The sequence below is a fragment of the Scyliorhinus torazame genome, chromosome 14 (assembly GCF_047496885.1).
Source record: "Scyliorhinus torazame isolate Kashiwa2021f chromosome 14, sScyTor2.1, whole genome shotgun sequence".
NCBI lineage: Eukaryota > Metazoa > Chordata > Chondrichthyes > Carcharhiniformes > Scyliorhinidae > Scyliorhinus > Scyliorhinus torazame.
In genome coordinates, this window is record NC_092720.1 from 136,543,943 (window position 1) to 136,558,224 (window position 14,282).

A 14,282-nucleotide genomic window follows, 5' to 3' on the forward strand; every position below is an offset into this window, starting at 1 on the left:
CTGAAGGGAAATTCAGCCAACAGAGGCAGAACTAGCAGGTGCAAGTTTACTGTGTATTAAACGCTGCAAGAGCCCAGACAGCATCGATACAAGCAGCCATCTGCATAATAATATAGCAGCCATCTACATACTAATGAGCGATCCCCGGGAACAATCAAAACATTTGGGATAAACAAGGCCAAGCCAGACTCCTCGGCACCAGCAGGAGCCAACACAAAAGAGGTTAACGGACACCTCAAGACCGCCCATCGATCAGGGAACCGCTCCAGTATTGGAGAAATTGAACCAAGCGATTGGAACAAAGTCCAATCACTTGGAACCAGGTACAGGGTCCGCCCCAAAAGGCGGGAAGCCCCTGGGGACTATAAAGTTAAGCCCCCAAGTTCAAATCGTCCTTGTTGACCGGGTCACTCAGTAACGCGAACCAACCCTTGACAGTGACCGGTTCAGCTACCGCCAAAACACCGTAAGTCTTAAGTCAACGCTCGCTACGAGATAGGCGCTCCTAGTTACCAGTACATACCAGCTTTTGAATCCCGCAGACTCAGAACCCGAACAAAAGGCCATTTGTTCCCCTGACCTGGTGGGCCAGTCCGAAGCTAAGTATAGGCCTGTTGTAGAAGTAGCTTAGAAGTAGAATTTATGCATGAGTAGCGATTACTGTGTATAATAAATGTGCTTTGATTTGAATCTTACTAATTGGTGTATTGAGTTATTGATCATTACTTGAACTTGAACCTCGTGGCGGTATCATAAAGATACCTGGCTCCTGCCCCACTGTGCCTGGCTCCTGCTCCACTGTGCCTGGCTCCTGCCCCACTGTGCCTGGCTCCTGCCCCACTGTGCCTGGCTCCTGCCCCACTGTGCCTGGCTCCTGCCCCACTGTGCCTGGCTCCTGCCCCACTGTGCCTGGCTCCTGCCCCACTGTGCCTGGATCCTGCCCCACTGTGCCTGGCTCCTGCCCCACTGTGCCTGGCTCCTGCCCCACTGTGCCTGGCTCCTGCCCCACTGTGCCTGGCTCCTGCCCCACTGTGCCTGGCTCCTGCCCCACTGTGCCTGGCTCCTGCCCCACTGTGCCTGGCTCCTGCCCCACTGTGCCTGGATCCTGCCCCACTGTGCCTGGCTCCTGCCCCACTGTGCCTGGCTCCTGCCCCACTGTGCCTGGCTCCTGCCCCACTGTGCCTGGCTCCTGCCCCACTGTGCCTGGCTCCTGCCCCACTGTGCCTGGCTCCTGCCCCACTGTGCCTGGCTCCTGCCCCACTGTGCCTGGCTCCTGCCCCACTGTGCCTGGCTCCTGCCCCACTGTGCCTGGCTCCTGCCCCACTGTGCCTGGCTCCTGCCCCACTGTGCCTGGCTCCTGCCCCACTGTGCCTGGCTCCTGCCCCACTGTGCCTGGCTCCTGCCCCACTGTGCCTGGCTCCTGCCCCACTGTGCCTGGCTCCTGCCCCACTGTGCCTGGCTCCTGCCCCACTGTGCCTGGCTCCTGCCCCACTGTGCCTGGCTCCTGCCCCACTGTGCCTGGCTCCTGCCCCACTGTGCCTGGCTCCTGCCCCACTGTGCCTGGCTCCTGCCCCACTGTGCCTGGCTCCTGCCCCACTGTGCCTGGCTCCTGCCCCACTGTGCCTGGCTCTCTGGCTCCTGCCCCACTGTGCCTGGCTCTCTGGCTCCTGCCCCACTGTGCCTGGCTCCTGCTCCACTGTGCCTGGCTGCCTGGCTCCTGCCCCACTGTGCCTGGCTCCTGCCCCACTGTGCCTGGCTCCTGCCCCACTGTGCCTGGCTCCTGCCCCACTGTGCCTGGCTCCTGCCCCACTGTGCCTGGCTCCTGCCCCACTGTGCCTGGCTCCCTGGCTCCTGCTCCACTGTGCCTGGCTCCTGCCCCACTGTGCCTGGCTCCTGCCCCACTGTGCCTGGCTCCTTGGCTCCTGCCCCACTGTGCCTGGCTCCTGCCCCACTGTGCCTGGCTCCCTGGCTACTGCTCCACTGTGCCTGGCTCCCTGGCTCCTGCTCCACTGTGCCTGGCTCCTGCTCCACTGTGCCTGGCTCCCTGGCTCCTGCTCCACTGTGCCTGGCTCCTGCCCCACTGTGCCTGGCTCCTGCCCCACTGTGCCTGGCTCCTGCCCCACTGTGCCTGGCTCCTGCTCCACTGTGCCTGGCTCCTGCTCCACTGTGCCTGGCTCCTGCCCCACTGTGCCTGGCTCCCTGGCTCCTGCTCCACTGTGCCTGGCTCCTTTGCTCCTGCCCCACTGTGCCTGGCTCCTGCCCCACTGTGCCTGGCTCCTGCCCCACTGTGCCTGGCTCCCTGGCTCCTGCCCCACTGTGCCTGGCTCCTGCCCCACTGTGCTTGGCTCCTGCCCCACTGTGCCTGGTTCCTGCCCCACTGTGCCTGGCTCCTGCCCCACTGTGCCTGGCTCCTGCCCCACTGTGCCTGGCTCCTGCCCCACTGTGCCTGGCTCCTGCCCCACTGTGCCTGGCTCCTGCCCCACTGTGCCTGGCTCCTGCCCCACTGTGCCTGGCTCCTGCCCCACTGTGCCTGGCTCCTGCCCCACTGTGCCTGGCTCCTGCCCCACTGTGCCTGGCTCCTGCCCCACTGTGCCTGGCTCTCTGGCTCCTGCCCCACTGTGCCTGGCTCCTGCTCCACTGTGCCTGGCTGCCTGGCTCCTGCCCCACTGTGCCTGGCTCCTGCCCCACTGTGCCTGGCTCCTGCCCCACTGTGCCTGGCTCCTGCCCCACTGTGCCTGGCTCCTGCCCCACTGTGCCTGGCTCCTGCCCCACTGTGCCTGGCTCCTGCTCCACTGTGCCTGGCTCCCTGGCTCCTGCTCCACTGTGCCTGGCTCCTGCCCCACTGTGCCTGGCTCCTGCCCCACTGTGCCTGGCTCCTTGGCTCCTGCCCCACTGTGCCTGGCTCCTGCCCCACTGTGCCTGGCTCCCTGGCTACTGCTCCACTGTGCCTGGCTCCCTGGCTCCTGCTCCACTGTGCCTGGCTCCTGCTCCACTGTGCCTGGCTCCCTGGCTCCTGCTCCACTGTGCCTGGCTCCTGCCCCACTGTGCCTGGCTCCTGCCCCACTGTGCCTGGCTCCTGCTCCACTGTGCCTGGCTCCTGCTCCACTGTGCCTGGCTCCTGCCCCACTGTGCCTGGCTCCCTGGCTCCTGCTCCACTGTGCCTGGCTCCTTTGCTCCTGCCCCACTGTGCCTGGCTCCTGCCCCACTGTGCCTGGCTCCTGCCCCACTGTGCCTGGCTCCCTGGCTCCTGCCCCACTGTGCCTGGCTCCTGCCCCACTGTGCTTGGCTCCTGCCCCACTGTGCCTGGTTCCTGCCCCACTGTGCCTGGCTCCCTGGCTCCTGCTCCACTGTGCCTGGCTCCTGCCCCACTGTGCCTGGCTCCCTGGCTCCTGCCCCACTGTGCCTGGCTCCCTGGCTCCTGCCCCACTGTGCCTGGCTCCTGCCCCACTGTGCTGGCTCCTGCCCCACTGTGCTTGGCTCCTGCCCCACTGTGCCTGGTTCCTGCCCCACTGTGCCTGGCTCCCTGGCTCCTGCTCCACTGTGCCTGGCTCCTGCCCCACTGTGCCTGCCTTCTGCCCCATTGTGCCTGGCTCCCTGGCTCCTGCTCCACTGTGCCTGGCTCCTGCCCCACTGTGCCTGGCTCCTGCCCCACTGTGCCTGGCTCCTGCCCCACTGTGCCTGGCTCCTGCCCCACTGTGCCTGGCTCCTGCCCCACTGTGCCTGGCTCCTGCCCCACTGTGCCTGGCTCCTGCCCCACTGTGCCTGGCTCCTGCCCCACTGTGCCTGGCTCCTGCCCCACTGTGCCTGGCTCCTGCCCCACTGTGCCTGGCTCCTGCCCCACTGTGCCTGGCTCCTGCCCCACTGTGCCTGGCTCCTGCCCCACTGTGCCTGGCTCCTGCCCCACTGTGCCTGGCTCCTGCCCCACTGTGCCTGGCTCCTGCTCCACTGTGCCTGGCTCCTGCCCCACTGTGCCTGGCTCCCTGGCTCCTGCTCCACTGTGCCTGGCTCCTGCCCCACTGTGCCTGGCTCCTGCCCCACTGTGCCTGGCTCCCTGGCTCCTGCCCCACTGTGCCTGGCTCCTGCCCCACTGTGCCTGGCTCCTGCCCCACTGTGCCTGGCTCCTGCCCCACTGTGCCTGGCTCCTGCCCCACTGTGCCTGGCTCCTGCCCCACTGTGCCTGGCTCCTGCCCCACTGTGCCTGGCTCCTGCCCCACTGTGCCTGGCTCCTGCCCCACTGTGCCTGGCTCCTGCCCCACTGTGCCTGGCTCCTGCCCCACTGTGCCTGGCTCCTGCCCCACTGTGCCTGGCTCCTGCCCCACTGTGCCTGGCTCCTGCCCCACTGTGCCTGGCTCCTGCCCCACTGTGCCTGGCTCCTGCCCCACTGTGCCTGGCTCCTGCCCCACTGTGCCTGGCTCCTGCCCCACTGTGCCTGGCTCCTGCCCCACTGTGCCTGGCTCCTGCCCCACTGTGCCTGGCTCCTGCCCCACTGTGCCTGGCTCCTGCTCCACTGTGCCTGGCTCCTGCCCCACTGTGCCTGGCTCCCTGGTTCCTGCTCCACTGTGCCTGGCTCCTGCCCCACTGTGCCTGGCTCCCTGGCTCCTGCTCCACTGTGCCTGGCTCCTGCCCCACTGTGCCTGGCTCCTGCCCCACTGTGCCTGGCTCCCTGACTCCTGCCCCACTGTTCTTGGCTCCTGCCCCACTGTGCCTGGTTCCTACCCCACTGTGCCTGGCTCCCTGGCTCCTGCTCCACTGTGCCTGGCTCCTGCCCCACTGTGCCTGGCTCCTGCCCCACTGTGCCTGGCTCCCTGGCTCCTGCTCCACTGTGCCTGGCTCAAGAAGCTCCTGTCCTGCCGTACCTGGCTCCCAAATCCCTGTCCTACCTCCTGGGCACCAGTCCTGCTGTACATGACTCCCCAGGCTCTGGTTCTGCCGTGTCTGACCCCTAGGCTCCAGTTTCACTGTGCATGACTACCCAGGCTCCAGTCCCTCTGTACCTGCCTGTCCGAGCACCAGTCCACCATACCTGACTCTCCGGGCTCCTGTCCCGCCGCACCTGAGACCCCGGGCCCCAGTCCCACCGTACCTGACACCCTGGAACCCAGTCCCGATGTACCTGTCTCCCCGGGCCCCAGTCCTGCCGTACCTGACTCCCCGGTCCCAAGTCCTGCCGTACCTGACTCCCCGGTCCCCAGTCCTGCCGTACCTGATTCCCTGGGTCCCAGTCCTGCCGTACCTGACTCCCCGGTCCCAGGTGCTGCCGTACCTGACTCCCTGGTCCCAGGTGCTGCCGTACCTGACTCCCTGATCCCAAGTCCTGCCGTACCTGACTCCCCGGCCCCAGTCCTGCCGTACCTGACTCCCTGATCCCAAGTCCTGCCGTACCTGACTCCCCGGGCCCCAGTCCTGCCGTACCTGACTCCCCGGTCCCAAGTCCTGCCATACCTGACTCCCCGGTCCCAAGTCCTGCCATACCTGACTCCCCGGCCCCAAGTCCTGCCGTACCTGACTCCCCGGGCCCTAGTCCTGCCGTACCTGACTCCCCAGTCCCCAGTCCTGCCGTACCTGACTCCCCCGGCCCCAGTCCTGCCGTACCTGACTCCCCGGGCCCCAGTCCTGCCGTACCTGACTCCCCCGGCCCCAGTCCTGCCGTACCTGACTCCCCGGTCCCAAGTCCTGCCGTACCTGACTCCCTGATCCCAAGTCCTGGCGTACCTGACTCCCCCGGCCCCAGTCCTGCCGTACCTGACTCCCCCGGCCCCAGTCCTGCCGTACCTGACTCCCCCGGCCCCAGTCCTGCCGTACCTGACTCCCCCGGCCCCAGTCCTGCCGTACCTGACTCCCCCGGCCCCAGTCCTGCCGTACCTGACTCCCCGGGCCCCAGTCCTGCCGTACCTGACTCCCCCGGCCCCAGTCCTGCCGTACCTGACTCCCCGGGCCTCAGTCCTACCGTACCTGACTCCCCGGCCCCAGTCCTGCTCTACCTGACTCCCCCGGCCCCAGTCCTGCCGTACCTGACTCCCCAGGCCCCAGTCCTGCCGTACCTGACTCCCCGGCCCCAGTCCTGCCGTACCTGACTCCCCGGGCCTCAGTCCTACCGTACCTGACTCCCCGGCCCCAGTCCTGCCCTACCTGACTCCCCCGGCCCCAGTCCTGCCGTACCTGACTCCCCCGGCCCCAGTCCTGCCGTACCTGACTCCCCGGGCCTCAGTCCTACCGTACCTGACTCCCCGGCCCCAGTCCTGCCCTACCTGACTCCCCCGGCCCCAGTCCTGCCGTACCTGACTCCCCAGGCCCCAGTCCTGCCGTACCTGACTCCCCGGCCCCAGTCCTGCCGTACCTGACTTCCTGGGCCCCAGTCCTGCTGTACCTGACTCCCCAGGCCCCAGACCTGCCGTACCTGACTCCCCATGCTCCTGTCTTGCCATACCCGCTGAAGCTTCCTTTTCTCATCCACCAGCCTTCAGCACACTCTTCACTGCTCCACCAGTCAGAGATTTTTCCTCTCCCTTATTTCCTATGCCTTATTGAAGTCAGTCTATCAGCAGCAAACATGGGAGAGAAACAGCCTGTGATTAGAGGAGCAGCTCTAAGCAGAATCTTTCATTGAAACTCAGCTGGTTGACAGGAAGTTTTCAAACTGCCTCCAGAGGCCGGTTTAGCTCACTTGGCTAGACAGCTGGTTCGTGATGCAGAGCAAGGCCAGCAGCGCGGGTTCAATTATTGTACTGGCTGAGGTTATTCATGAAGGCCCGCCTTCTCAACCTTGTCCCTCGCCTGAGGTGTGGTGATCCTCAGGTTAAATCGCCACCAGTCAGCTCTCCCCCTCAAAGGGAGAAGCAGCCTATGGTTACCTGGGACTATGGTGACTTTACCTTACCTTTTACCTAAGAGGTCTTCGCCGGCCACATCCAGCACATGGGCAGTATCTTAGGCAAACCTGGTTTAATCGAAAAATGTCAATCCTAGCAGTTGTGTGTAGTGTGTAATAGTGTATTGAATCTGTCTGATGAGACCTCCTATCCAGCCACTGTCTGCTGCGGTCAGTTATTGATTCCTGTGGTATATATCAGATGTGGGCTTAGTCACAGGCTGCTACAGTCTGTTAGGTGGATTGGTAATGCTGAATTGCCCCCTGGTGTCCAAGGATGTGCAGATTCGGTGGATTGACCATGATCATTGTGTGAGGTTACAGGGATGGGGTTAAGGGGGGTGAGCCTAGGTAGATGCTCTTTCAGAGGGTCAGTGCAGACTCGATGGACTGTGAATGGCCTCCTCCTTCACTGCAGGGATTCTATGGATTCTTCTCCTGTGATACATCAGACATGGGTTTAGAGGCTGTTTCACAGATCTTACTGTTGATTTCCATGTGCAGATGCCCTGAAGGAGGTCAGAGACACGAGTGCTCAGCTTCACAGCAGTTTAATCAGGCTGGAGCATTTTCAGAAGCTCACAGAGCTGCAACGTGACCTGATTGGCATTGAGAATTTGATTCTGCCAGGAAGGGTAAGTCCAGGAAATGTGGAGTGCTCACCTTTCCTTTTTTCTTTCTGATTCATGGCATGCATTAAAATCAAGCAACTTTGCTCTTTGCCTGGCTGGTGTTTGACTAGTTGCACTATCATGAGATGGCCTTCTGTTGGAGGCTGGCAGGGTGCAACAGAACATTCTATTGTCACTGGGAGATGGTGGTGTAGTGGTATTGTCGATGGACTAGTAATCCAGAGACCCAGGGAATGCTCTGGGGACCTGGGTTCAAATCCCACCAGGGCAGATGACCATCAAATTTAATAAAAATCTGGAATTAGATCACCATGAAACCATTGTCATAAAAACGAATCTGGTTCATTAATGTCCTTTAGGGAAGGAAATCTGCCATCCTTACCCAGTCTGACCTACATGTGAGTCCTGATCCACGACTGGTTGACTCTTCCATGCCCTCCGAGGTGGGCAATAAATGCTGGCCCAGCCAGCACCGCCCATGTCCAAAAATCGAACAAAAAAAACCTGCCAATGTTGAATGTTGCTGCTATTGACTTGCCCATGGCCCAAGTGAGCTGGTTTCTCTCAACTCTTAGACCACAGAACAAGTAAACTCAGATTTTCCCAAAACCTTTCACAGCCAGTTACGCTTTTTTTCAAGTGTACTATTGTCATTTACAATCGACAGAAGCAATTGGCAAATAACTGGGTCCCACAAACAGCAGTATGAAAATGTGCAGATAATCTGTTCTTCGTGATGTTGATTGAGGATAAATAAGGGTGAGGGCAGCAGGACGAATCCCATACCTGCAGCCCTCTCCCACCGCCTTTGCTCGTCTTCACGCTAGTCCCATCTGATCTCTTTTGTCCTCTAAAGTTTAATGTCTCTGTAAATTCTATGATAAGTCTCTGGAGTGGAACTTGAACTCTTGGCTAGCTTAGAGGTGAGGGAATCTGGTTGATACCAAGGAGTTGAGACTGAAATCGGATGGGTCCTGTCCCGTTTGGATGTTCATATCTCTGGATTATATGGGAGGTGATAATCGGGCTTAGCTATGATGCCTTTCACAGTCATCACTCATGTAGAAAATGGGCTCATTGGGTAATGTAACTATCAGTTCTTCTATTTCTCGTACGTTCAGGATTTCATTCGGGAAGGCTGTCTCTATAAACTTACCAAAAAAGGGCTGCAGCAGAGGATGTTTTTCCTGGTGAGTGTTGGCACTATCTGAATAACTGTAAATATAATGAACTGCCGGTCCCTCATCACTGATTCTCCTCTTAGAAATGCCCTCTGAAAGACCTTAACGCTCACTATGCTTCCTTTGTATTTACAGCTTTGTTTCCCTCTCTGCGTAGCCCTTTGTATTTCCACATATATTATGTACTCTTGCATTGCATCAATCATTGTCAGTTCATCTGTATGTGTTTACTTCTGAAACACGTCTGTACTCTGCAGAGTTGGTTATTAATTCCACTGTATATTGTAGTGATTATTTTCTATGCGCTTGATCCCTTATTGTCTGTTTTTAACATGTACGTTCCACCCAACCTTGTCCTCACCACTTATTCTCCTATATATAAAGGTAACCATATTTCAACTTGGAAGACATATTCCAATTTGAATGGAATATTTTTACTTGATAGAATGTTTTTGTTTGAAGACAGGATTCGGTTTGGAGCGGTGGATCGGTTTGGAGCGGTGGATCGGTTTGGAGCGGTGGATCGGTTTGGAGCGGTGGTTCGGTTTGGATGGTTCGGTTTGGAGCGGTGGCTCGGTTTGGAGCGGTGGCTCGGTTTGGAGCGGTGGATCGGTTTGGAGCGGTGGATCGGTTTGGAGCGGTGGTTCGGTTTGGATGGTTCGGTTTGGAGCGGTGGTTCGGTTTGGAGCGGTGGGTCGGTTTGGAGCGGTGGGTCGGTTTGGAGCGGTGGGTCGGTTTGGAGCGGTGGGTCGGTTTGGAGCGGTGGTTCGGTTTGGAGCGGTGGGTCGGTTTGGAGCGGTGGGTCGGTTTGGAGCGGTGGATCGGTTTGGAGCGGTGGGTCGGTTTGGAGCGGTGGTTCGGTTTGGAGCGGTGGGTCGGTTTGGAGCGGTGGTTCGGTTTGGAGCGGTGGATCGGTTTGGAGCGGTGGTTCGGTTTGGAGCGATCGGTTTGGAGCGGTGGTTCGTTTTGGAGCGGTGGTTCGTTTTGGAGCGGTGGATCGGTTTGGAGCGGTGGTTCGGTATGGAGCGGTGGATCGGTTTGGATGGTTCGGTTTGGAGCGGTGGCTCGGTTTGGAGCGGTGGTTCGGTTTGGAGCGGTGGGTCGGTTTGGAGCGGTGGATCGGTTTGGAGCGGTGGTTCGGTTTGGAGCGGTGGATCGGTTTGGAGCAGTGGTTCGGTATGGAGCGGTGGATCGGTTTGGATGGTTTGATTTGGAGCGGTGGGTCGGTTTGGAGCGGTGGGTCAGTTTGGAGCGGTGGGTCGGTTTGGAGCGGTGGATCGGTTTGTAGCGGTGGTTCGGTATGGAGCGGTGGATCGGTTTGGATGGTTCGGTTTGGAGCGGTGGGTCGGTTTGGATGGTTCGGTTTGGAGCGGTGGTTCGGTTTGGAGCGGTGGATCGGTTTGGAGCGGTGGTTCGGTTTGGAGCGGTGGATCGGTTTGGATGGTTCGGTTTGGAGCGGTGGTTCGGTTTGGAGCGGTGATTCGGTTTGGAGCGGTGGATCGGTTTGGAGCGGTGGTTCGGTTTGGAGCGGTGGTTCGGTTTGGAGCGGTGGGTCGGTTTGGAGCGGTGGATCGGTTTGGAGCGGTGGGTCGGTTTGGAGCGGTGGGTCGGTTTGGAGCGGTGGGTCGGTTTGGAGCGGTGGTTCGGTTTGGAGCGGTGGTTCGGTTTGGAGCGGTGGTTCGGTTTGGAGCGGTGGTTTGGAGCGGTGGGTCGGTTTGGAGCGGTGGGTCGGTTTGGAGCGGTGGGTCGGTTTGGAGCGGTGGTTCGGTTTGGATGGGTCGGTTTGGAGCGGTGGTTCGGTTTGGATGGTTCGGTTTGGAGCGGTGGTTCGGTTTGGAGCGGTGGATCGGTTTGAAGCGGTGGATCGGTTTGAAGCGGTGGTTCGGCTTGGAGCGGTGGTTCGGTTTGGAGCGGTGGATCGGTTTGGAGCGGTGGTTCGGTTTGGATAGTTCGGTTTGGAGCGGTGGTTTGGTTTGGAGCGGTGGTTTGGTTTGGAGCGGTGGATCGGTTTGAAGCGGTGGATCGGTTTGGAGCAGTGGTTCGGTTTGGAGCGGTGGATCGGTTTGGAGCGGTGGATCGGTTTGGAGCGGTGGATCGGTTTGGAGCGGTGGTTCGGTTTGGATGGGTCGGTTTGGAGCGGTGGTTCGGTTTGGATGGTTCGGTTTGGAGCGGTGGTTCGGTTTGGAGCGGTGGATCGGTTTGAAGCGGTGGATCGGTTTGAAGCGGTGGATCGGTTTGAAGCGGTGGATCGGTTTGAAGCGGTGGTTCGGCTTGGAGCGGTGGTTCGGTTTGGAGCGGTGGGTCGGTTTGGAGCGGCGGTTTGGAGCGGTGGATCGGTTTGGAGCGGTGGTTCGGTTTGGATAGTTCGGTTTGGAGCGGTGGTTTGGTTTGGAGCGGTGGTTTGGTTTGGAGCGGTGGATCGGTTTGAAGCGGTGGTTCGGTTTGGAGCGGTGGATCGGTTTGGAGCGGTGGATCGGTTTGGATGGGTCGGTTTGGAGCGGTGGTTCGGTTTGGAGCGGTGGTTCGGTTTGGAGCGGTGGTTCGGTTTGGAGCGGTGGTTCGGTTTGGAGCGGTGGTTCGGTTTGGAGCGGTGGTTCGGTTTGGAGCGGTGGTTCGGTTTGGAGCGGTGGTTCGGTTTGGAGCGGTGGTTCGGTTTGGAGCGGTGGTTCGGTTTGGAGCGGTGGGTCGGTTTGGAGCGGTGGTTCGGTTTGGAGCGGTGGTTCGGTTTGGATGGTTCGGTTCGGAGCGGTGGTTCGGTTCGGAGCGGTGGTTCGGTTCGGAGCGGTGGTTCGGTTCGGAGCGGTGGTTCGGTTCGGAGCGGTGGTTCGGTTCGGAGCGGTGGTTCGGTTCGGAGCGGTGGTTCGGTTCGGAGCGGTGGGTCGGTTCGGCGCGGTGGTTCGGTTCGGCGCGGTGGTTCGGTTCGGAGCGGTGGTTCGGTTCGGAGCGGTGGGTCGGTTTGGAGCGGTGGGTCGGTTTGGAGCGGTGGGTCGGTTTGGAGCGGTGGGTCGGTTTGGATGGTTCGGTTTGGATGGTTCGGTTTGGAGCGGTGGATTGGTTTGGAGCGGTGCTCAAAGGTTCCCTCATGTTGCCTCTAGTGTTATTGACAACCAGCTTAAATCTATATTGTTTGGTTACTGACCCTCAAGTCCAAAGATGTGCAGGTTAGGTGGATTGGCTGTGCTACATTGCTCCTAAATCACTTTACAAGTTGGGCATTGGGCCCAGGTAGGATGCTCTTTCAGATGGCCGGTGCAGACTTGATGGTCCGAATGGCCTCCTTCTGCACTGTAGGGATTCTGTGATTCACTGGATACAGTTTCTTCTTCCATACCCTCTCACAGCTGTTCATGATTTTGAATGCCTCCATCATACCTCTGCTCTAAAAAGAACAATCCCAGTTTCTCTCGTCTCCCCACGTAACTTAAGCCCCTCATGCCTGGTACCATTCTAGGAGACCTCTTCTATACTCCCTCCAAGGCCTTAACAGTCCTTCCAAAAACTTGGTGCCCAGAACTGAACAAAACTCCAGCTGAGGCCTAACCAATGGTTTATAAAAGTTTGGCATAACTTCTCTCCATTTGTGCCCTACTACAGTAATAAAACCAACAGACTGATATGCTTTTTTGACAACTTTCTCAACTTGTTCTGCCACCTCCAAAGATTTTGTACATACACTCCAGTTATTCCAATCTCTGGAAAATTGTGCTATTTAGTTCATATTATTTCTCCTCATTCTTCTTAGCAAAATTTCTCTGTGTTTGATTTCATCTGCCATGTGTCCACCCATTTCACCAACCTATGTCCTCTGGAGGTCTAATGTCTGAGCATTTCTGAGTTTTGAACACTTGTGTATCAAAGTACTGGTCATTAGTGAAGTAAAGTCGCCATGGATGACCATAGGCTTCCCCTTTGAGGGGGAGAGCTGAAGTGTGGTGATTTAATGTGAGGATCCCCACACTTCAGGCAGGAGGCAGGATTGCGAAGTCGAGGCCTTCATGAAAAATCTCAGCCAGTATGGGATTTGAACCTGCGCTGCTGGCCTGTCTGCATCACAGACCAGCTGTCCAGCCAACTGAGCTAAACCGGCCCCCTTAATATGTGCCAGAAAGAGCAGTGATAGGGGGAACAGCACTATATACTTCCCTCCACTTGGAAAAGCAATCATGCCCCACTGCACTCTGCTTTCTCCATTGATATTGCATTTCAGTTTGTTCATGTTTTAAGGCACATTGCATATTTCAGTCGAGTGCTTTGTTCAGTTTGGCATATCCCAGTTTGATGGAATCATCCAATTTCATAACTTGATCTGTTATTTTTTTTCCAAATGGTGAGCTATGTTGTTTGACTCATTTAGTTTGTCATCTCTTCTAGTTTTCTGATATGCTGTTGTACACGAGCAAAGGAGTGACGGCCAGCAACCAATTTAAAGTACATGGGCAGCTACCACTGTACGGAATGATCGTAAGTACACAGAGCATTGCAGAGGTTTTATTAGATTAATCTTTGCTCGTAATTTCTTGTTCAGCAACTTTGTTATAAGGATAATGGAAATATTTAGAAAGTAGTATGATATGTAGAATGTTAAAAGTCCTTTCTAAATAGAACTATTAGGAATTGCCCACAGGAACCACCAGTCTGTGTTACCTATTGTTTGTGTCTGTGAAGATTTGGACTGTGTTGTACTAAATATTGTAGGTAACAGATGAGGAACATATCAGCCATGATAGAATGGCGGAGCAGACTCGATGGGCTGAATGGCCTAATTCTGCTCCTATAATTTATGAACTTATAAATATTCATGTCTGAGCCTGCCTGCGTTTTATTCGGAAATCTGGGTTGATTACTGTGCCTTATGGTGCATGGCATCCAACAACATTGGCTAGTACATGATAGAAGATGACATAAATCAAGAAAAAGGACTAGGTGACACTGAGTGCAGGTTGTAAAAGCCTGCACTTGCAGATACAGTGATAGAACAGGATGTCACAGTTCCACAATTTCAACACCTTTGAAACAAATCTTAGAGGAAATGATGGGGATGCGGGAAGGAAAGAAACATGAAATGCCATGTGTTAAGATCCCGGGCCAGACCCTAACATTTGTTAGGATACCGGACAAGAACTTCAACCACTATTTTTTAATTCATGAGACTGTAAGGAAAGGATACTTTGCTCCAGAAGTGATTCCACTGGCAATATGTTATATTAAAACAAACTTTATTAACACAGGATTAAACTACATTAATATTACAGGAAATAGCTTACAATTAATAGTTAAACAATTATTAACAAAAGAAGGCAACACAGATACCTTGGGCGGGATTCTCCGGACGCCGACGCCGAAATCGAGTTTGGCGATCGGCCGGAGAATCCCTGTTCACGACCGAATTGGGGGCCGCGAGCTGTACCAACAGCCTCAGGACATTGCCTGAGCCCCACCCACCGATGCTCTGCCCTTGACCGACCAAGTTTCCGATGGCGTGGGTCTCTCATGGTCTCATCCGTCGGGAACTCCCTGTGACAGCTGCGAACTCAGGTCAGCACCGCCACAGTCGGAGGATGGCTGATACGTGGGAAGGGGGGGACTGTCAGGAGCTGGGGT

General features: G+C 57.5%; 1 protein-coding gene across 5 annotated transcripts in view; it reads left to right on the forward strand.

The window, feature by feature from the left end:
* farp2 (FERM, RhoGEF and pleckstrin domain protein 2) overlaps positions 1 to 14,282 on the forward strand; it is a 294,261-nt gene that overhangs the window by 210,293 nt on the left and 69,686 nt on the right. For all 5 annotated transcript variants that reach the window (XM_072474942.1, XM_072474943.1, XM_072474944.1 and 2 more), the window contains exons 19-21: positions 7,373 to 7,503; positions 8,622 to 8,690; positions 13,053 to 13,142. In XM_072474942.1, the coding sequence (XP_072331043.1) occupies positions 7,373 to 7,503; positions 8,622 to 8,690; positions 13,053 to 13,142 (290 nt within the window). The remainder of the gene's footprint in view (positions 1 to 7,372; positions 7,504 to 8,621; positions 8,691 to 13,052; positions 13,143 to 14,282) is intronic.